Source organism: Trichomycterus rosablanca, chromosome 7 (genome assembly GCF_030014385.1).
Source record: "Trichomycterus rosablanca isolate fTriRos1 chromosome 7, fTriRos1.hap1, whole genome shotgun sequence".
Taxonomy (NCBI): domain Eukaryota; kingdom Metazoa; phylum Chordata; class Actinopteri; order Siluriformes; family Trichomycteridae; genus Trichomycterus; species Trichomycterus rosablanca.
The window spans coordinates 13,917,314-13,938,986 of NC_085994.1; the positions used below are offsets into that span (position 1 = coordinate 13,917,314).

General features: G+C 39.2%; 1 protein-coding gene across 1 annotated transcript in view; it reads right to left on the reverse strand.

The window, feature by feature from the left end:
• Positions 1-6,988: 6,988 nt before the first annotated feature.
• kazna (kazrin, periplakin interacting protein a) overlaps positions 6,989-21,673 on the reverse strand; it is a 103,418-nt gene continuing 88,733 nt past the window's right edge. Inside the window, exons 11-16 of the mRNA XM_062999036.1 lie at positions 20,596-20,714; positions 20,141-20,372; positions 16,589-16,690; positions 8,917-9,083; positions 7,421-7,547; positions 6,989-7,247 (exon numbers count right to left, since the gene is read on the reverse strand). Of these exons, the coding sequence (XP_062855106.1) occupies positions 7,080-7,247; positions 7,421-7,547; positions 8,917-9,083; positions 16,589-16,690; positions 20,141-20,372; positions 20,596-20,714 (915 nt within the window). The 3' untranslated portion in view covers positions 6,989-7,079. The remainder of the gene's footprint in view (positions 7,248-7,420; positions 7,548-8,916; positions 9,084-16,588; positions 16,691-20,140; positions 20,373-20,595; positions 20,715-21,673) is intronic.

A 21,673-nucleotide genomic window follows, 5' to 3' on the forward strand; every position in this document is an offset into this window, starting at 1 on the left:
ATTGTTATCTTATATATACTGTATTATTATTATTATTTTATATTTTATTTTTGCAAATGTTCTTTATCTCTGACTGAATCACTGGAACACACTGTTTTATCCAGAAAAATAAAAAAAAATGTGTTTATAACTAGCATAGTTTTCTTTGCCCATATAAATAGGGCTAATCTGCACCAAGTATGAAGTATAAAGCCTGCAGGCAGGTCAGTCATGCACACACACACTCTGTGTCTATAAAGCCACACTGTTGTAGTGTGTGATCCACCCCATACAGTGACAAATGCTGGCTTTTTCCACTTTTCGGGATGTTACACTGAATCAACTATAACTCAAACTAAAACACACATTTGTATCGCAATATCAAAGCCTACATATCTCCTTGATATTTTAATTATTGTATTCATACCTATATGAATATTATAATCTATATTATTACTACTATACTATACTATATTATTATCTACAGTATATATACTGTAATATTATTATTATTATTTTATGCATTTTTCTCCCATTTTCTCCCAATTTTAGTGTAGTCAATTTGTCTTCCGCTGCTGGGGATCCCCGGGTTTTTTTTGCAGTTGAGGAGGGTATATTGCTGCTCACGCCTCCTCCGACCCACGCGCAGCCCTTAACGGAACCCTTTTCCACCCATGCACTCTGTACAGGCGCCTCTATCCACCAATCAGGGTCCTTACACAGCGTTTGAAGACCCCACCCACATATTCCAGTCATCCCTCCCTGCAGGCACGGCCAAATATGCCCGCTAGATTGCACTCATCTGACCGGTAGCAATGCCGAGTTTTGAGCCGATGAGTTCAGAATCTCGGCGCTGGTGTGCTAGCGGAATATCCACCACCTGGGCGCCATTATTATTATTATAATCTGTATATGTGTTTTCTTTCTTTCTTTCTTCCTTCCTTCCTTCCTTCCTTCCTTCCTTCCTTCCTTCCTTCCGTCCTTCCGTCCGTCCGTCCGTCCTTCCTTCCTTCCTTCCGTCCTTCCGTCCTTCCTTCTTTCTTTCTTTCTTTCTTTCTTTCTTTCTTTCTTTCTTTCTTTCTTTCTTTCTTTCTTTCTTTCCGTCCGTCCGTCCGTCCGTCCTTCCTTCCTTCCTTCCGTCCTTCCGTCCTTCCGTCCTTCCTTCCTTCCTTCCTTCCTTCCTTCCTTCCTTCCTACCTACCTACCTACCTACCTTCCCATGTGACTATATCTATCTTTGCCCTACACTGACTGAGATTTCTCCAGATTCCCTGAATCTTTTTATAATATTATGTGTGCTAGATGGTAAAAATACCTAATTTATTGGCAAACCTGCATTGAGAACTGTTGTTTTTAACCATTGGACACTGTACAAACCTAAGCTTTCCACATGCAAGTGTTAGCTTGAGTTGTGTAAAGCACAGAGCCATTGGAATCTTTGGAGTGATTAATCACATACACCCAGAATAAACATCTGACACTCTGTAGACAATTCTAATTCTAAGTTTGACAGATGCCTGATACCAGAGTGCCAGCTGTTTGGTAAAGCAAAAATAATGGCCTGGATGTGGTTTGGATGTGGCTTTTCAGTTCTAGTAAAGAAATCTTAATGCTACAGATTTCAATAAGAATTGTAACTGGAACAATGTGAAAAAGTTTAGGGAGGACCCATTCCTGAAGTGTTTTTTATATGACAAGGCCATTATGCACAAAGCAAGATTCCTTAAAAATAATTTTTAAAAACCCCATGCAACAATTTTTGGATGAATATTAAGAGAGCTGTCCACATATTTGTTGCCTTATAATCTATGTGTTACTTTAGTCCTTTCTTGTAAATAAAATGTCAGGCTTTTATTAGCACTATTATTAATCTTATAAGAGTAACATGTTCTAAGACATGTTTTTGTTTGTTGTTATACATCTTGTGGTTAGAAACAATGAAGAGGTTTCAGGCAGGATTTATTTTAGCTTTGTTATGCAGTCAAGACCGAGGGAGACAGGACTATGCAGGACAATGCAGTCTTCATGTTTTTCTATTTACAGGTTAAGTCATCCTGGAGTAATTTATGTTTTCCTCAAGATGTCTGATTTAGGGTTAGTCTATGTCGGTAAAATCAGACGAGACTCACAGAACCTGGTTACTGGACATTTAGTGGATGAATCCTTGGTTTGACGATTGACTCCAATTACAGTCTGCTGAACTTTTGAATTTTCTTCCCATGTTCATGCGGGTTTTCCCCTGGGTATTCAGAATTCCTTTCATTTCCCAAAACATACAGAAAGGAACTGTCTCCTTTTTTGCCTCTTGATGTGAGTGGGTTACAGTATTTGTGAGTGTGTAGTGCCCTGTGGTGGTGTAGGTCCCCTGTGCACTCGGGCCCATGGTCGTTATTAGTATATTACAATGTTTTCGTTAAGTAAAATATTAAAATTGAGTAAGTACCTTAATTCATTCTGATCAGCTATCAGCATACAGCATTTATGTATGTATGTATTGATTGATTACTTTATTGATCCCCGAAGGGAAATTGCGGAAGTGCAGAATATATAAATATCCCTATTTATCCGAGCTTGGAACTGGCACTACAATGCACTGGTTTATGCATCCTAGCAGCTAGGTACGTATAGGAAAATTCAGTGTCTCCAATTAGCCTTGGTGCATGTTTTTGGACTGTGGGAGGAAACCGGAGCACCCGGAGGAAACCCAAGCAGACACGGGGAGAACATGCAAACTCGGCACAGAAAGGACCCGGACCGCCCCACCTGGGGATGGAACCCAGGACCTGGGGCCCATGAGCTCCTACTTACACCACTGCCCATCTTCCTGGGTGTGGAGGTCCTGGGTGTCTACACACTTATTGTGACTATGACCAGGATAAAGCAGTTGGTAAATATGAATAAAAATGAAATATAAACATAGTGTTTTAAGGAACATTATATACAGTGTATCACAAAAGTGAGTACACCCCTCACATTTCTGCAAATATTTTATTATATCTTTTCATGGGACGACACTATAGACATGAAACTTGGATATAACTTAGAGTAGTCAGTGTACAACTTGTATAGCAGTGTAGATTTACTGTCTTCTGAAAATAACTCAACACACAGCCATTAATGTCTAAATGGCTGGCAACATAAGTGAGTACACCCCACAGTGAACATGTCCAAATTGTGCCTAAAGTGTCAATATTTTGTGTGACCACCATTATTATCACTGCCTTAACCCTCCTGGGCATGGAATTCACCAGAGCTGCACAGGTTGCTACTGGAATCCTCTTCCACTCCTCCATGATGACATCACGGAGCTGGTGGATGTTAGACACCTTAAACTCCTCCACCTTCCACTTGAGGATGCACCACAGGTGCTCAATTGGGTTTAGTCCATCACCTTTACCTTCAGCTTCCTCAGCAAGGCAGTTGTCATCTTGGAGGTTGTGTTTGGGGTCGTTATCCTGTTGGAAAACTGCCATGAGGCCCAGTTTTCGAAGGGAGGGGATCATGCTCTGTTTCAGAATGTCACAGTACATGTTGGAATTCATGTTTCCCTCAATGAACTGCAGCTCCCCAGTGCCAGCAACACTCATGCAGCCCAAGACCATGATGCTACCACCACCATGCTTGACTGTAGGCAAGATACAGTTGTCTTGGTACTTCTCACCAGGGCGTCGCCACACATGCTGGACACCATCTGAGCCAAACAAGTTTATCTTGGTCTCGTCAGACCACAGGGCATTCCAGTAATCCATGTTCTTGGACTGCTTGTTTTCAGCAAACTGTTTGCTGGCTTTCTTGTGCGTCAGCTTCCTTCTGGGATGACGACCATGCAGACCGAGTTGATGCAGTGTGCGGTGTATGGTCTGAGCACTGACAGGCTGACCTCCCACGTCTTCAACCTCTGCAGCAATGCTGGCAGCACTCATGTGTCTATTTTTTAAAGCCAACCTCTAGATATGTCGCCGAACACGTGGACTCAACTTCTTTGGTCGACCCTGGCGAAGCCTGTTCCGAGTGGAACCTGTCCTGGAAAACCGCTGTATGACCTTGGCCACCATGCTGTAGCTCAGTTTCAGGGTGTTAGCAATCTTCTTATAGCCCAGGCCATCTTTGTGGAGAGCAACAATTCTATTTCTCACATCCTCAGAGAGTTCTTTGCCATGAGGTGCCATGTTGAATATCCAGTGGCCAGTATGAGAGAATTGTACCCAAAACACCAAATTTAACAGCCCTGCTCCCCATTTACACCTGGGACCTTGACACATGACACCAGGGAGGGACAACGACACATTTGGGCACAATTTGGACATGTTCACTGTGGGGTGTACTCACTTATGTTGCCAGCTATTTAGACATTAATGGCTGTGTGTTGAGTTATTTTCAGAAGACAGTAAATCTACACTGCTATACAAGTTGTACACTGACTACTCTAAGTTACATCCAAGTTTCATGTCTATAGTGTTGTCCCATGAAAAGATATAATGAAATATTTGCAGAAATGTGAGGGGTGTACTCACTTTCGTGATACACTGTATACACTGTAGCTTTAATTAATACTCATCAATTAGTGATTTTCAAACTGTGTGATTCTGAACTGATTTCATATTTTAATATTCTAAAATATTCTTTTTTTAATATAATTGGTGTGTTTAGAATTTAGTGTTTAGCAAATAGTAAAATGTAGTACTGTTCCTCAATGTATTTACATTTGGTATAGAACAACAGCACAACCAACAGCATAATTGTTAACATGCTTTATAAACAATTAGACTGCTTTATGTGTAATGAGATGCTCAAAAAATATGAACATTATTGTTAGATATTTATTTACAGTGATGTAAGTTAAACACATACAAAATACACTAGATACAAACCCACCTCCGTAACTAAAATGATCACTGTGAATGCTAAAGCTAACGAAGTGCTAAGGGTGGCAGTTTGGGTTGCCAACTTTCAGAACTGGAAACAAGGAACACCCTGGGCTGGCGGGTTGGCGGATAGGGTTGCACCTATTACAGGTCTTACACCGTCATAGGAACATTATCAAAATGTTCAATTTAGGCTGTTTAACATCTATTATTTGCAATCTTTATAATAATAAATCAGAACCATATTTTAGGCAAAACAACATGCATGAAGAACATCATGTAACATTTTTTCTCAATAGTGCAAACAACATTTTTACATAATCCATCTTCACACGGTCATCTACTCTTTCAAGAATTCTTGCAATTTTACTTTAAAAAAATAAAACAGACCTGGTATTATAAAAAATGCTGAACATTTCTCACACTTTTTCATAAATACTTGGGTATTATTCTTGTTTAGTTTACAGTGGGCACTGTTTGGAATAAACTTTACTGTGTGGCATCTTTTGCTGGCATGTTACTTTTTGTATTATATTTTGTTAGAATTTCATATCACACACTGTCAATTTGATATTTTCTTCCACAGATATTTCCTTCTCTCCCATTGATAAAAATACAGAATAAAGTGCGTCCCGTATCAGTTCAGTATGGAACACCACGTTTAGCTTCCAAATAAGGAACGATTCCGTATTTTACGGGACGATTGGCAACCCTAACAGTGGTGCTAGTGACAAATGCTAAGGTGCTAATGCTAAACTACACACTAAAACCAGACAAGACTTAATGCTAAACTACCCACTTTGCTTAACACTAAGCTAACAGCTAAACTGTACTAAAACTATGCTAATAGCTTAACTAAGGAAACAAGGAAAGGAACTATGCAGTATTTCAGTCGGAAATATTTAACCCCACACACCTTAAAAAGTATATAGAATTTAATGAAATAAATAACAAGAAGTCTCAGTTAACAGAATACGATTTATTGACATATAAAAAGCAATACAATAAGATTAGTTTGGAGTTTTAATTCTTAGCTTAACCATTTTTATGTGATATTAATGGCCAGTGAATGTGAATGGCAGTGATGCTTCTGAATACAGGGTTAAGCTCGGCCTGAATGAACAATTCCTTATAGTTGTTATTGCACAAATAAAGAAAGAAAACAGAAGAATGAAAAACATATGCATTTTAATGTGTATTATTATTGTTTCAAAAGCACGAGACGAGATGAAATGCAGCCAAGTTGGCACTAGAGAATCCTGACAAACCAGAGCCACAACTGTAATTATACTGGCACCCTGTTGGCTCGGGAAACTAGACATCTGAGTTGTAATAATAAGAAAGCAAAACTTACACAAAATATGGGATCTAAATACTGGTTGAAATGTTATAAGCAGGGGCAGCACAGTGGTGTATTTTCTTATAATATCTGCTTTGTTGGGTGTTATCACATACATTCAGTAAAATACACTATATGGCCAAAGTATGCGGTTAGCTGACCATGAGCTTGCTTAACATCCAACAGTTAAAATTTATAAGCAATGGGCGCCCAGGTGGCGCAACGGTAAAATACGCCAGCACACCAGTGCCTAGATTCTGAACTCCTCGGTTCGAAACTTGGCATTGCCACCGGGTGGCTGGGTGCCATCTAGCAGGTATAATTGGCAGTGCCTGCAGCAGACACGTTTCTGTTAGGGCGGGATGGAATGGAGTCCCATCCCCCACCATCTCTATCAGCCTTTACTCATTAGTGACAAGATTCTACAAGTTATTGATGAGAATTATTGCCCATTTAGTCAAAAAAGCCTTAGTGAGGTCATGCACTGTAAATTGATGAGAGGTCTGGCTAGCAATCAACATCTTCCTTCATCCCAAGATGTTTCATTAAGGTTTATTAAGTGGTTAAGGTTAGAGTTCTTTGCAAGCCACTGTAGCTCCTCTATACCAAAATCGATTAACTGCCTAATGTCTTCATGGACCTCACTTCATTAAATGGGCATGCTGGAACAGGAAATGCACTTGTACAAACTGTTGCCACAAAGTCAGAGGCATACTGATTATTTAGTAGAATTGATTTCATACACCTGTTAGCAACTGAACGTATTAATTAGTAGGGGTTTACACATACATTTGGCCATAGAGTTTATTAGTAATCATACCACTACATGAATAAAAATACTAATAAAACAGATGACTGACTGATATTCATATTCATTTACAAAACCCCTAATTCCATTATGGTATTGCACCATGTCCTGGCATCAATGAGACATTAGTGAAATTAGCAGCAGCGAGGTTTCTGACAGGACTGTTTTCTATCTCGGATGGGTCTTCCTCACACACAGAGTTTGGAGATTTTCTGTCCATCCCACCATGGCTCTTTGGACTGTAGCTTATCTGAGACTGGGGGAGAGAAAAATGCCAGGCAAACATTATTTTCCACATCTTTTTCCTAATCTTTGTTTAGTACAATAAGTGAAAATGTGATCTCAGGATTAAATTCTATGTAACGTGTGAGCTATGATTTGAACCACATTATTAATAGTAGATGCCCTATGTGTTAGCAAGATGCACACCTTGACTGTATGTTTTCTGAAGGAGAACTGGTCATCATGCTGGCTGATTGTGGAGCGTCCCAGAGAGCTCTGCTGAGACAGAGTGGGTGAAATTCCCAAAACTTCAACTACCTGTTCATCATCCAGTCTGAAAAGAACAGAATATAAGTTCATTGTATTTTATTAAATAGCAGTGAATCCAAGTCTGAGTCCAAGTCTGAGTCCAAGTCTGAGTCCAAGTCTGACTCCAAGTCTAAGTCCAAGTCTAAGTCTAAGTCCAAGTCTGAGTCCAAGTCTGAATCCAAGTCTATGTCCAGTTAAGTCATAATCGGGGCATTATGTAACTGGTTGGTTGGTTGGGCAGGCAGGTAGGCGGGCATGCATTAAAGTACATAGAGCAATGGGTGGGTAGGTAGTCAGGTAAGTAGATAAAGAGATAGTTTGAAATGGCAATTAAATCTGGAATTAATTTGTCAGTCTGTTATTCAGCTAGTGATTCAGAAGACTAAATTGCTTAATAGATAGATGGGCAGAAAATTACGTAGGTAGTTAGACAGTGACCTATGTAGTAGATTAGTTGGTCCATTATTAATTAGATTGGTACATAGTTTGGTAGGCAGGTACATACAAAATTCACTTAGCCAGTTAGGGTGTTAGTAAGTATGTTAAGAACTTTGTACCTAATTATAAGTTGGTAGGTACGGTACACATATGTAGGTAGATGAGAAGATAGGCATGTATGGTAGGTAGGTAAAAGGGAAGGGATGGAGGTAGGAGACAGTTAGAGAGGTATAGGTAGGTACTAGGTAATTTAGTAAGTGAGTTTTATTTGAAAGTATAAACTACATGACCTCAGGTATAAAAACACCCCTCCTTTTTTCCCTTTTTTATTTATTTATGCATTTTCTCCCCTTTTTCTCCCGATTTAGTGTAGTCAATATGTCTTCCACTGCTGGGGATCACTGATTGCATTCGATGAGGGTATGTTGCTGCTCACGCCTCCTCCGATCCGTGCACAGTCCTAGTGGACCCCTTCTTTTCACCCATACTTTCTGCACAGGTGCCTCTATCTGGTAACCAGGGTCCTTACACAGCATTTGAAGACCCCACCGACTTAGTCCGGTCATCCCACCCGGCAGACACGGTGGCCAATTATTATTAAAACACCCATCCTGATGATTTCCATAATTGTTAAAAAAAAGAGTTGCAGAAATCACTGGAATCCCAAGTCTGACGTGACATACATGTCCCTTACAAGTGTATGTAAATGTTTGACTTTAGATGTAGAAGTTGTAGTACTGTATCTCTCTTTGTATTTTGTAGAGACACAGAGACACAGAGTCAAAGTCCAAACCCATTATCATGCTACTAGAGTAATAAAAGCAACATATTATTTTACCATATTACGGCATTTTAGTTCTTAAAGATAAGAAGGTACAGTACGTCCAAAAAGTGTAATAAAAGTATTAGACAGCGAACAGTATGTTTAGAATTACACACAGTTCTCTCTGTCTCACCCTGAAGCATTAAGGAGGGCTTTCATTTCTTCACTCAGGTGCTGACAGACCATGTGCTTGTTTCCAGGGATACCTAAAGCAGTTGCCATAGAGTCAGTGTTAAAGAAGGGATCAAGAACCATGACGGCACCATGAATACCACTGTTCTGAAGATTGCCAGCAAACTCCTGTAACACACACATAAACAAGACATTAATCTTTACCTCCAGACATTCACGTCTCAGCATGAGCAAACTAGGCAGCTGCCTAGGGCACGATTGCCACAGAATTGTAAAAAGAAAGCTATAATTACTGCATGGTAACTTGGTAATGAGTGTAATAAACTTCACACCTTTTTCACAAACCTTTTTTCTTGTTTCTTACAATATTTTAATGACAGGTGTGTGATTTACCAACCCAAACACTGCCACATCACCCCACTGCTGCGTTCTCTTCACTGGCTTCCTGTAGCTGCACGCATTCAGTTTAAAACACTGATGCTCGCCTACAAAGCCAAAAATGGACCAGCCCCAAGCTACCTTCGAGGCCTAATCAAACCCCGCTCTGTACCACGCAACCTCCGAGCCACTAGTCTCGCTCGACTTGAGCCTCCACCCAGGACTAAAGGAAGACAAGCATCAAGGCTCTTCTCTGTTCTAGCACCCAAATGGTGGAATGAACTTCCTCTGTCTGTCCGAACATCTGAGTCTCTTGCTGTCTTTAAAAAACTATTAAAAACCCACCTTTTTACTAAGCACTTAAGCTGACTTGTACTTATTTACATTTTTTTCCATTTCCAAAAAAAACCAAAAAAAACCAACACTTTGGTTCTAACAGGTTTCAGCAGATTTGTGTTCTTTGACTGTTGTTTACTAAAACTTGAGAAATGAAATGTTTACTATGGAAGCACTTCTGTAAGTCACTCTGGATAAGAGCGTCTGCTAAATGCAGAAAATGTAAATGTAATGTAAATTTACAGTATTCATTACCTCCTGATTCTTGAAGTGAAAAAGAAATGAGAGAAAATTGCACAAAAAAGAAAGCCCAAGCAAAACGTGTGCCTCAATATATATTTCGTTTAAGTCAATTTACTGCACTTAGAGCATTATCCAGCTGGTTTTGCCTGTGTCTTTTTTTTGCCTGTGCTCCCTTGTGGCAGTTGGGCCCTAAGCAGCTGGTTAGTCTGCCTCTCCCCCCATATAATATTTTCGGGCATTCCTTATATATTGGATTGATTATAAATAAAAACATAAACTAGCTATGCAGTTCTTCTGTTATACACTCGATACATTTGTGGTAATAAATTGGTCCACCCATTATTTATTTATTTGTTTTTTAGGATTTTAACGTCATGTTTTACACTTTGGTTACATTCATGACAGAAACGGTAGCTACTGGTTCAAAGATTCATCAGTTTATAAGTTTAATGTCAAACACAGTGATCGACAATTTCGTATCTCCAGTTTACCTGACTGCATGTCTTTAGACAGTGGGTGGAAACCGGAGCTCCTGGTGTAAACCCACACAGACACAGGGAGAACATGCAAACCACACAGAAAGGGCCCTGGACCGCCCCACCTGGGGATTGAAGCCAGGACCTTCTTGCTGTAAGGCGACAGTGCTACCCACTGTGCCTACCTGTTATTTTCAGAACTTAAAAATGTATATGATATGTCATAATATCAAACCATTTTAGAACTGTTTATGGAAATAACATGGTTTCATGCTCGGTTGGCGCAGTGGTCTGTTACACTGATCCACCAATGCTGAGATCTGGGTTTGAATTTCAGCGATGCTATCAGGCGGCTGTGCAGCTGTGTCAGGTAGATGGCCGAAGCCCTGCAATAGATTGGTGCCCTGTCCGGTGTATTCCAGCCTTGCAACCAGTGTTTCAAGGTGGAACTGCTGTGACCCTGACCAGATAAAGTGGCTGATGAACATAAAAAACACTCCACAACTGCTTGTCTACTGGGCCACTTTTTATGGAGAGTATATACATATCTGCTAACCTTAATCAAAAAAAGCACCTAATTTTTTTTTGAATACGAACAAATCTGGATAAAACCAGCTACACCGCATCTAGTACCATCAGCCATATCAGTTTTTTCCACTGTGTTTATCTGTTTTGTCAGCAGTCATGCTTTAAAATCACTTTATTTATCAGGTTCAGCTCAGTTAATGTTCTTCCACATCTGTCATTCACCCTTTTTAACATAACAGCATGAAACAGCAATTCTAAGGCTCAAGCAGACAGCTATTAGTAGGTGGAAGCATGTGCAATTTATGTAATGAGCTACAGCTTTAATAAATTAAAAGCTAATGCTAGATGCAATGTGAGTACAGATCGCAGTGACAAATAATAATAATAATAATAATACATTTTATTTATATAGCGCTTTTCAAGATACTCAAAGACGCTTTACATAAGACAAATAATCAAAACAAATACGTACATACACCATACAAATCATAGTACAAAATCAAAATAGTACATCAACATCAAGAATAATTAAGATAAAAACAAAGAGAGCAGCATAAGACAGTTCATTAAAAATTAGCTAAATTATGAGAGAGAACAACAAATATAGAACAATTTCTTAAAATTAGACAGAAACAGGACAGATTTACATGCAATCAGGAAACTGAAAACTTTACAAGTTTTAGGATCTAGGACTTCACATTTCTGTCGTGATCTAAGTATAAAAACTATTAAAAAGAATAGCAAAAATAAAAGCATTTATTTTGTGTTGTTACAAGTTAAATGCCACTCTGAATAGATGAGTTTTGAGAAGTGACTTGAATTTGGACAGGTCAGGACAATCTCGTAGGTGTTTGGGGAGAGCATTCCATAAAGATGGAGCAGCTATGGAAAAGGCCCTGTCACCCCAGGTCCGGTGCTTGGTCCTAGAGGGTATGGACAGTAGGTTAGCCTCAGAAGAGCGAAGGCTACGGGAGGGAATGTGCTGATGGAGCAGGTCGGTGAGGTAGGATGGGGCCTGATTATGGAGAGCTTTGTGAGTGAATAGAAGAATTTTGAATTGAATGCGTTGAGCAACGGGAAGCCAATGAAGTTTTTGTACAACAGGTGTAATATGATCACGGGAGCGAGTATGAGTAAGGAGGCGAGCAGCTGAATTCTGGATATACTGAAGTTTTTTTAGGATTTTGTTAGATGTACCATAAAGGATGCTATTGCAATAATCAATTCTGGATGTAATAAAAGCATGAATCAAGGTTTCGGCGGCAGAAAAGGAGAGTGATGGACGTAGACGTGCTATGTTTTTTAGATGAAAGAGAGCAGTTTTGGTGATGTGATTTACATGGCGGTCAAAAGAGAGGTTGCTATCAAAAATTACACCAAGATTTCGGATGTTAGAAGACGGAGACAAAGTGTCATTATCAATGGTAATTTGAAAATTTTTTGTGGTTTTTGCCAGGGTTGTAGGACCTACGATGATCATATCTGATTTTTCACAGTTTAATTTGAGGAAATTAGCTTTCATCCACAATTTCATTTCAGTGATGCAATTTGTCAGAGTGGAGTGAAGTTCAGTATTAATGGATTTGGAGGAGATGTAAAGCTGAATATCATCAGCATAGCAGTGGAAATGTAAACCATGCCGACGTATGATGTCACCAAGGGGGAGCATATAAAGAATAAACAAAAGGGGACCTAACACTGAGCCTTGGGGAACGCCTTGGGACAGTGGAGCAATGGCAGAACTACAATTGTTGATATTAACAAACTGTTGTCTGTTTATGAGATATGACCTTAACCACAAAAGGGCAGTACCAGTGATGTTGACAGAGGATTCAAGGCGGGACAGAAGAATGGAGTGATTAATGGTGTCAAAAGCTGCAGTAAGATCAAGGAGGACGAGAATATTAATTTGTCCAGAGTCTGAGGAAAGAAGAAGGTCATTTGTGACTTTGAGGAGGGCTGACTCAGTGCTGTGCTGGGGGCGGAAACCAGACTGAAATGATTCAAATAGATTATTGGAATTTAGGTGATCTTTGAGCTGTGAGGCAACAACACGTTCCAGTATTTTCGACAGAAATGGAAGATTGGAAATGGGCCGAAAGTTACTCATAATGTTAGAGTCAAGTCCAGGTTTTTTAAGTATGGGAGTAACAGCAGCCAATTTGAGTGATTGAGGGACTGAGCCAGAACTAAGAGAGGAATTGATTATCTCTGTGATAAGTGATGAGATAACTGGAAAACAACCCTTAACAAGTTTTGATGGAGCAGGATCCAAAACACAAGTGGAGCTTCGCATCCCTGTTAAGATCTCAGATAGGTCCAAAAGAGACACAGGTGAGAACTGAGACAGAGGCTGAGTAATAAATTGAGATGAGATAGGCGGAGAAACAGAGATGACAGGGGAAACTGTCAGAAAATTGTGGATATTCTCAACTTTTGTTTGAAAAAATGAGAGGTAAGAGTTACACTTGTCAACTGTAAAGGAATTGGTAGTATTGTCAACTGGTTTGAGAAGTTTATTTATTGTGGAAAAGAGAGTCTTAGGATTTGTTGATCCAGCATGTATGAGTTCGGAATAGTAAGTGGATCGGGCTGCCGTAAGAGCGTCTTTGTAATGTTGAAGATAATCAGAATAAATCTGATAATGTACTGTTAGACCGGTTTTCTTATAAAGTCTTTCAAGCTGGCGTTTACGGGATTTCATTTGGTGAAGCTCAATTGTGTACCATGGTGCGGAATGACTAAATGAAACAAATTTGGTTCTCAAAGGAGCCAGCTCATCAAGACATGAGGCGAGTATGTCATTATAGTAATCGACAAGGTCAGATGAATTACTAGACAGTACAGGACAGACAGACATCTTTTTAACAAGAGAATCTGAGAAAGCAGAGGGAGAGATATATTGAAGATTCCTGAAGGATATTTTACGTTTAGCTCTAGTGATGGGCCTAGTGACCTCAATGTCCATGATGATTGTCAAATGATCAGAGACAGTAAGGTCATGGCTGGACGGCTGATGAACTAGGACACCAGTAGAGCAGACAAGGTCAAGAGTATGACCTTTTTTATGAGTTGGAAAATGTATATGTTGTGTGAAATTAAAACACTGTAACAATTCCAAAAATTCCCTGGCAAATTTACAGTTGTTGTCATCAATATGGATGTTAAAATCACCCATAAGCAGTACAGAGGATGAGAGGGCACTAAGCTGGGTTAAAAAATCTGAAAAATCAGAGAGAAAGGAAGCGTTTGGCTTTGGCGGACGATAAACTACAGCAGTGACCAGAGGAGTAGGCCCTGACAACTTGAAAGCCAGGTGTTCAAAAGAAAGAGCAGCAGGAAAAGACAAAGTGGTTATTTTAATATCATCCCTATAGACTGCAGCAACACCACCACCTCGCCCTTCCATACGAGGTTCATCAATATACGAGTATCCCATTGGCGTGGTCTGATTTAACATAAAATAATCCAAGGGTTTATGCCAAGTTTCAGTGAGACAGAAAAAGTCTAGTTCACTGTCAGATATAAATTCACTGAGTACAGTACTTTTTGTGTTGAGTGAACGAACATTAAGCAATGCCATTTTCAAGTGGTATTGTTGTGTAGTTGGCTGTGAGGAACGAGGAAGAGAACGGAGATTTGCTAAGTCCACTCCGCGTTTCCCATCCCACTCCGTGGACAGCGTTGTCATGGAGACTACACCGCTACTGGTGTGCAAGGCAGCAGCGCTCTGATGACGTGTTTGCGCAGCGACAGTGCGCACGGCTGACCAGAAGGACGGAATAGCGTTACCCAGAGCCGTAGATAGAGAGAGTTGCGACACTCCTTGATCTCGCCGCCACGCGGTCACGTGGTTCATGTAACCCTCCGATAGTTCCAAACAAACCCGGCGCTGTCATGTTCTCATATGGGACAGGCAGCAGTAAATGAAATATTAAACGGCAAATAATAAACATTTGTACAATTTCTGGGTATTTTCAACTGCGTTTACATTTACTGCATCTGCTTTAATGTCAATTTGGTATATAAAGTGGAAGCTTGATGTTTATAATGACTTGTTAATAGGTCGTTCTTGTTAACACACAGTACATTATATTAGCATACATTACATAATGCGATATCATTAAGTAGTAGAGACAATATACAGTACAGAGATTAAAGTTTTTTTATGTTTTGTTTTTTACATAAACTAATCTCCCTTCACTTTCCTGAGGATTCATAATAATAATCATTTTGGCTAAACACTCATGTCACTAAACCATGTGGCTGGATTCATAAGGTTTACCTGCACTGAAGGAACAGATTGATAAACACACTACCGTACCTTTAAGGTACATGAAAAAGCATTCATTCATCTCTTATTTCATGAGTGATTAATAATTGATTCCTACATGTAATACATTAATGAATTCATTATGAATATGCACTAGTTCATTTTGTCTAATGTAAGTGGTGGACAAGGTACACAAACCATGCAGTTGAGTTAAAGTAGAGATATCCAAGGTAACATATTACTCCAGTAAAAGTAGTAGTAAAAGTAAAAATACTCTTTACCTCCACTAAAGTACTAAACTAAATTTACCTTCAAATGTACTGAAGTATGAAAGTAAAAGTATAATGATTTATTGTGGTTCTAATATTTTATTATCATTTCTGTAACAAGACTCTTGATTAATCAACTCATTTTAGGTGAAAAGACTCGTGTGTCATTAATTAAGCTAAACTGAATAAGCTAAATTCAGTTATACCTATTAATTAAGATAAACATGTAACATTTAGTGCTGAGCAAATGCTAAACAATAACAGTATTAAGTATATTAATGACATTAAATTCATAATTGTTTTAAAACAAAGCAACATACAGCTAAAAATGTTTGATAAGTAGTGGAAATGAATGGGGCTCTATGGGTTGTTTGGAACTATACAGAGCTCCACAACCCGGAAGCTGCGCAGAAAAAATGTCCCGCCCCCTTTCCAACGGTTCCCTATGAGAGTGTCGCCACTCTGTTCTCTCTACCGCTCTGGCGTTACCGTTTCGAAGATAAACAAGCTTTCTCCGGGAGCCCCTGTGAATATAACGAGGCCGGCGAAGGAGTCCAAGCTGTTTGATGACTGAAATACACGATGGAGTAGTGTAATTGTTGAACTTCCTCAGCTGGTCAACGGAATAGTTCAACATCGTGCCGATCCCAGGAAAACTCATCCACCGTTCACCACCGGCCGCAGACGCGATGTACAGTAGAAAGAACAAAAAGTATCAAAAGCACAAATAAAAGTATCAAAAGTAACATAAAAGAAATAGATCCACAAGGTGTGTAAAAAGATGAAAACGAAAAACGATAAAAATACAATAAAATACGGTAAAGGTAGCGGCAGCCAAATGCGCCAGCGTCCACCATCACCATGGCAACGTTTGATTTCAAATGTCACATTAGCCTTAAATCTGACCGTAGCATATAATGTTTAGCTCTTACATTTATTGTCCATTATTGTACATAGCTGACTATGAACTAAAAAGAAAAAGACATTTAAATTATTGTTCACTGTTTGTCAATATGTGCTTCATTATTAACAAATAGATCGGTTGCCCAAAACACTAGTCCACATAGTGTTGTTTGGCCATTTAATCTGGATAACTCCCCAGGATATCTTTAATTGTAAGTAAACATTCTCTTCATGTATTCCTTTGTTCCCTAATCTGTCTGAATCTACCTTCAGGTCGATGTCCTTCAGCCATTTAATGACACGCTGGCAGGTCCACACCAGAGGGTCTGTGTTCTGGTTCTCACAGTTTGCTCGCCTTGCCTGTAGTACCTTTAACAATACAGAAAATTTATACAGCACTATTGTTATATAGTAGCAAGAAAAGCGGATTTGACTGTTAAATGATCTGGAGTTTTGTCTAATAAAATAGGGCCTCCTATTCATGGATACATAGACAGATCACTTTATTAATCCCAGAGGGAAAGTCGAGCATTACAGCAGCTCAAGGTACATTAGAAAAAATGATTAAGTAAGTAAGTAAAAGGCTCAAAGTAATTAAAATCATTAAAAAATACTAAGTGGGTAAAATTATTAAGTAGGTAAGTATTACTGTACAATACTGGTGGGTAATACATATAATAAAGATAAGTCATAATAATAACAATAATAATAATATTAACAAATAAGTGTACTTATGATGTATTACCAGGCTGGAAAAGAATTGAGACCATCCTGAGATCATCTGATGTTCTAAAGTTACTCTCAGTGTAAATGACAGTTTCTTTGCGATCTTGGTAGGAGATCACTCTTCCATGTACTTTTTTTTAAATGAGCTTGGTCAAACCAGCTCTGTAGTCATATGCTGTAGTCAGTCAAGGGGACCATGTCACATGATAAAACACCACTAAATTAATTAGAGAATTAGAGAGAATTAGAGCCTTTATTTGTTATTTGAGTACAATGAAATTAGTTTAACACATAATCCCAGTTTGTTTTGAAGCTGGGGTCAGAGTGCAGAGTCAGCCATTGTACAAGCCAAGAGTGTTAAAGGTTTAGGGCCTTGCTCAGGGGCCTGACACTGGCTGTATGTTATATTCAGGATTCAAGCCCATAACCTTTTAATTAATAGCAAAGCTCCACCCACTAGGCTAGAAAACCGGTCTAACAGTACATTATCAGATTTATTCTGATTATCTTCAACATTACAAAGACGCTCTTACGGCAGCCCGATCCACTTACTATTCCGAACTCATACATGCTGGATCAACAAATCCTAAGACTCTCTTTTCCACAATAAATAAACTTCTCAAACCAGTTGACAATACTACCAATTCCTTTACAGTTGACAAGTGTAACTCTTACCTCTCATTTTTTCAAACAAAAGTTGAGAATATCCACAATTTTCTGACAGTTTCCCCTGTCATCTCTGTTTCTCCGCCTATCTCACCTCAATTTATTACCCAGCCTCTGTCTCAGTTCTCACCTGTGTCTCATTTGGACCTATCTGAGATCTTAACAGGGATGCGAAGCTCCACTTGTGTTTTGGATCCTGCTCCATCAAAACTTGTTAAGGGTTGTTTTCCAGTTATCTCATCACTTATCACAGAGATAATCAATTCCTCTCTTAGTTCTGGCTCAGTCCCTCAATCACTCAAATTGGCTGCTGTTACTCCCATACTTAAAAAACCTGGACTTGACTCTAACATTATGAGTAACTTTCGGCCCATTTCCAATCTTCCATTTCTGTCGAAAATACTGGAACGTGTTGTTGCCTCACAGCTCAAAGATCACCTAAATTCCAATAATCTATTTGAATCATTTCAGTCTGGTTTCTGCCCCCAGCACAGCACTGAGTCAGCCCTCCTCAAAGTCACAAATGACCTTCTTCTTTCCTCAGACTCTGGACAAATTAATATTCTCGTCCTCCTTGATCTTACTGCAGCTTTTGACACCATTAATCACTCCATTCTTCTGTCCCGCCTTGAATCCTCTGTCAACATCACTGGTACTGCCCTTTTGTGGTTAAGGTCATATCTCGTAAACAGACAACAGTTTGTTAATATCAACAATTGTAGTTCTGCCATTGCTCCACTGTCCCAAGGCGTTCCCCAAGGCTCAGTGTTAGGTCCCCTTTTGTTTATTCTTTATATGCTCCCCCTTGGTGACATCATACGTCGGCATGGTTTACATTTCCACTGCTATGCTGATGATATTCAGCTTTACATCTCCTCCAAATCCATTAATACTGAACTTCACTCCACTCTGACAAATTGCATCACTGAAATGAAATTGTGGATGAAAGCTAATTTCCTCAAATTAAACTGTGAAAAATCTGATATGATCATCGTAGGTCCTACAACCCTGGCAAAAACCACAAAAAAATTTCAAATTACCATTGATAATGACACTTTGTCTCCGTCTTCTAACATCCGAAATCTTGGTGTAATTTTTGATAGCAACCTCTCTTTTGACCGCCATGTAAATCACATCACCAAAACTGCTTTCTTTCATCTAAAAAACATAGCACGTCTACGTCCATCACTCTCCTTTTCTGCCGCCGAAACCTTGATTCATGCTTTTATTACATCCAGAATTGATTATTGCAATAGCATCCTTTATGGTACATCTAACAAAATCCTAAAAAAACTTCAGTATATCCAGAATTCAGCTGCTCGCCTCCTTACTCATACTCACTCCCGTGATCATATTACACCTGTTCTACAAAAACTTCATTGGCTTCCCGTTGCTCAACGCATTCAATTCAAAATTCTTCTATTCACTCACAAAGCTCTCCATAATCAGGCCCCATCCTACCTCACCGACCTGCTCCATCATCACATTCCCTCCCGTAGCCTTCGCTCTTCTGAGGCTAACCTACTGTCCATACCCTCTAGGACCAAGCACCGGACCTGGGGTGACAGGGCCTTTTCCATAGCTGCTTCATCTTTATGGAATGCTCTCCGCAAACACCTACGAGATTGTCCTGACCTGTCCAAATTCAAGTCACTTCTCAAAACTCATCTATTTAAAATGGCATTTAACTTGTAACAACACGAAATAAATGCTTTTATTTTTGCTATTCTTTTTAATAGTTTTTATACTTAGATCATGACAGAAATGTGAAGTCCTAGATCCTAAAACTTGTAAAGTTTTCAGTTTCCTGATTGCATGTGAATCTGTCCTGTTTCTGTCTAATTTTAAGAAATTGTTCTATATTTGTTGTTCTCTCTCATAATTTAGCTAATTTTTAATGAACTGTCTTATGCTGCTCTCTTTGTTTTTATCTTAATTATTCTTGATGTTGATGTACTATTTTGATTTTGTACTATGATTTGTATGGTGTATGTACGTATTTGTTTCGATTATTTGTCTTATGTAAAGCGTCTTTGAGTATCTTGAAAAGCGCTATATAAATAAAATGTATTATTATTATTATTATTATTATTAGGCTACCACAGCCCTATAATGTCCCTAAATATATGTTACAGTATTAATATTTTAAACCTAACATGACATGCATGTCATGCATAAAGCAGTTGTAGCCTAGTGGTTAAGGTACTGGACTAGTAATCAGGAGGTTGCTGGTTCAAGACCCATCACTGCCAAGTTGCCACTGTAGGGCCCTTGAGCAAGGCCCTTAACCCTCAATTGCTTAGATTGTATACTGTCACAACTGTAAGTCGCTTTGGATAAAAGCCTCTGGTAAATGCTGTAAATGTAAATTTGTATATAAAACATACATATAAAACATGCAGTTGTACTTGTTGGGATGTGACCTACTTCTTTGTTGAAGTTAAGCATGTGTAGAAGCTGGATTCCCAGCAGCATGCTGTTCTGGTGAGCTTTTTTAGACACATGAAGGTGCTTTTCTAGGTCGGTACGTGTGAGCGTGCTCAGTAGGCGTCCATCCACCATGTGTGTGTTGAAGAACTGGGAATACTGAGACAGACCCACGTCGTTCAGCCATGCCTGTGCTACCCAGTGGTGGTCCAGATCTGCTGCATTAGATAGTCTGACAACACATGATGTACGTACTTGGTTAAAGAGACCTTACATGTGTATGCAGCTCTTAATAGGTGTGTATGGCAGGTTTGATGCTGCAGTTATGCTGCGAGGTTTGATTACTATGATTCATTATTTTCATTTACTCTTTTGTCGCTGCAATACTGTTTTGTGTACAGAGAAAACAAAGTTTGGATTAGCCTGTATTATTTTTGTGGGTGTGTGTATCTCACCCATGTCCTGACTCAGCCTGTCTGTAGTCCTCAATGGCCAAACGCAATTTCCTGCGATGCATAGAGTTGCTGATCCCCAAACAAGTCTTCAGATCTGCATCAGTTAGCGCCAGCATCATCTAACACATACATACAAATGAAAGCATTGCTTTAACAAGTGAATTATTAACAATACCCTCACACAAGAAGCTATGAATATTGAAAAATGACGTGATGTGACCACAATTTCTTTCACATGCTCAACCTTGCATTAAAAACGAAGTATTACATTAACTAACAACAATTTTTTCTAGGTGTTAGACATAATGGTGGATTTATAATGGTAGAAGTAGCTATATTGTTGGAATTGTGTCTGGAGGTAAGAGACCATATGCACCTTTAATCAGATTTCCGTGAACAGCGGGATTAAGACAAATCTTCTCTCTGTCTTGCACCGTTATTCATTTTAACTTTATTGCTGTTTTATTAGAAAGTATAGAAGATACATTACATTTCCACCTCCTTTATTAAGGCTTGCAAGACGCTTTCTACTGCGAACGGGTTGCTCGTCCCAATTAGACATTTGCTTAAAAAGAAATATTTACATTAACATTTTTAGCATTTAGCAGGCACCTTTATGCAAATGAACATACAACTGAGACTATATACTGTACGTTGCAAGCATTCGAGGATTAGGGGCTTTGCTCAAGAGCCCAACAGTGGAAAGATGGCAAACATGAAGCTTAAACCAGTAACCTTTCTACCACATCTACAGTCATTTTGTTGCCCTGTACTAGAAAAAAAACTCTCTTAAAGTGAACCACTTTTCGCAGACAAAGAGGCACATTATAAAACGGATAGTTCAGGTCTTAAAATCTGATTGGCTGAGCCGCGTTCGAAGCCGTTGTAAAATCCCCGATAAACGCACACCTATGACCACCTCACATCATTCCATATTAATACGCCACTGAATAGAGAAAGTTAATGTTATTTTCGCCCTCACGTTGCCTAGCAACACTGTTAATCGGATTACCTTGCGTCGCAGAAGAATGCTTTATTGTAAGTTTATACACAATAAATACATTTATGATTAAACATT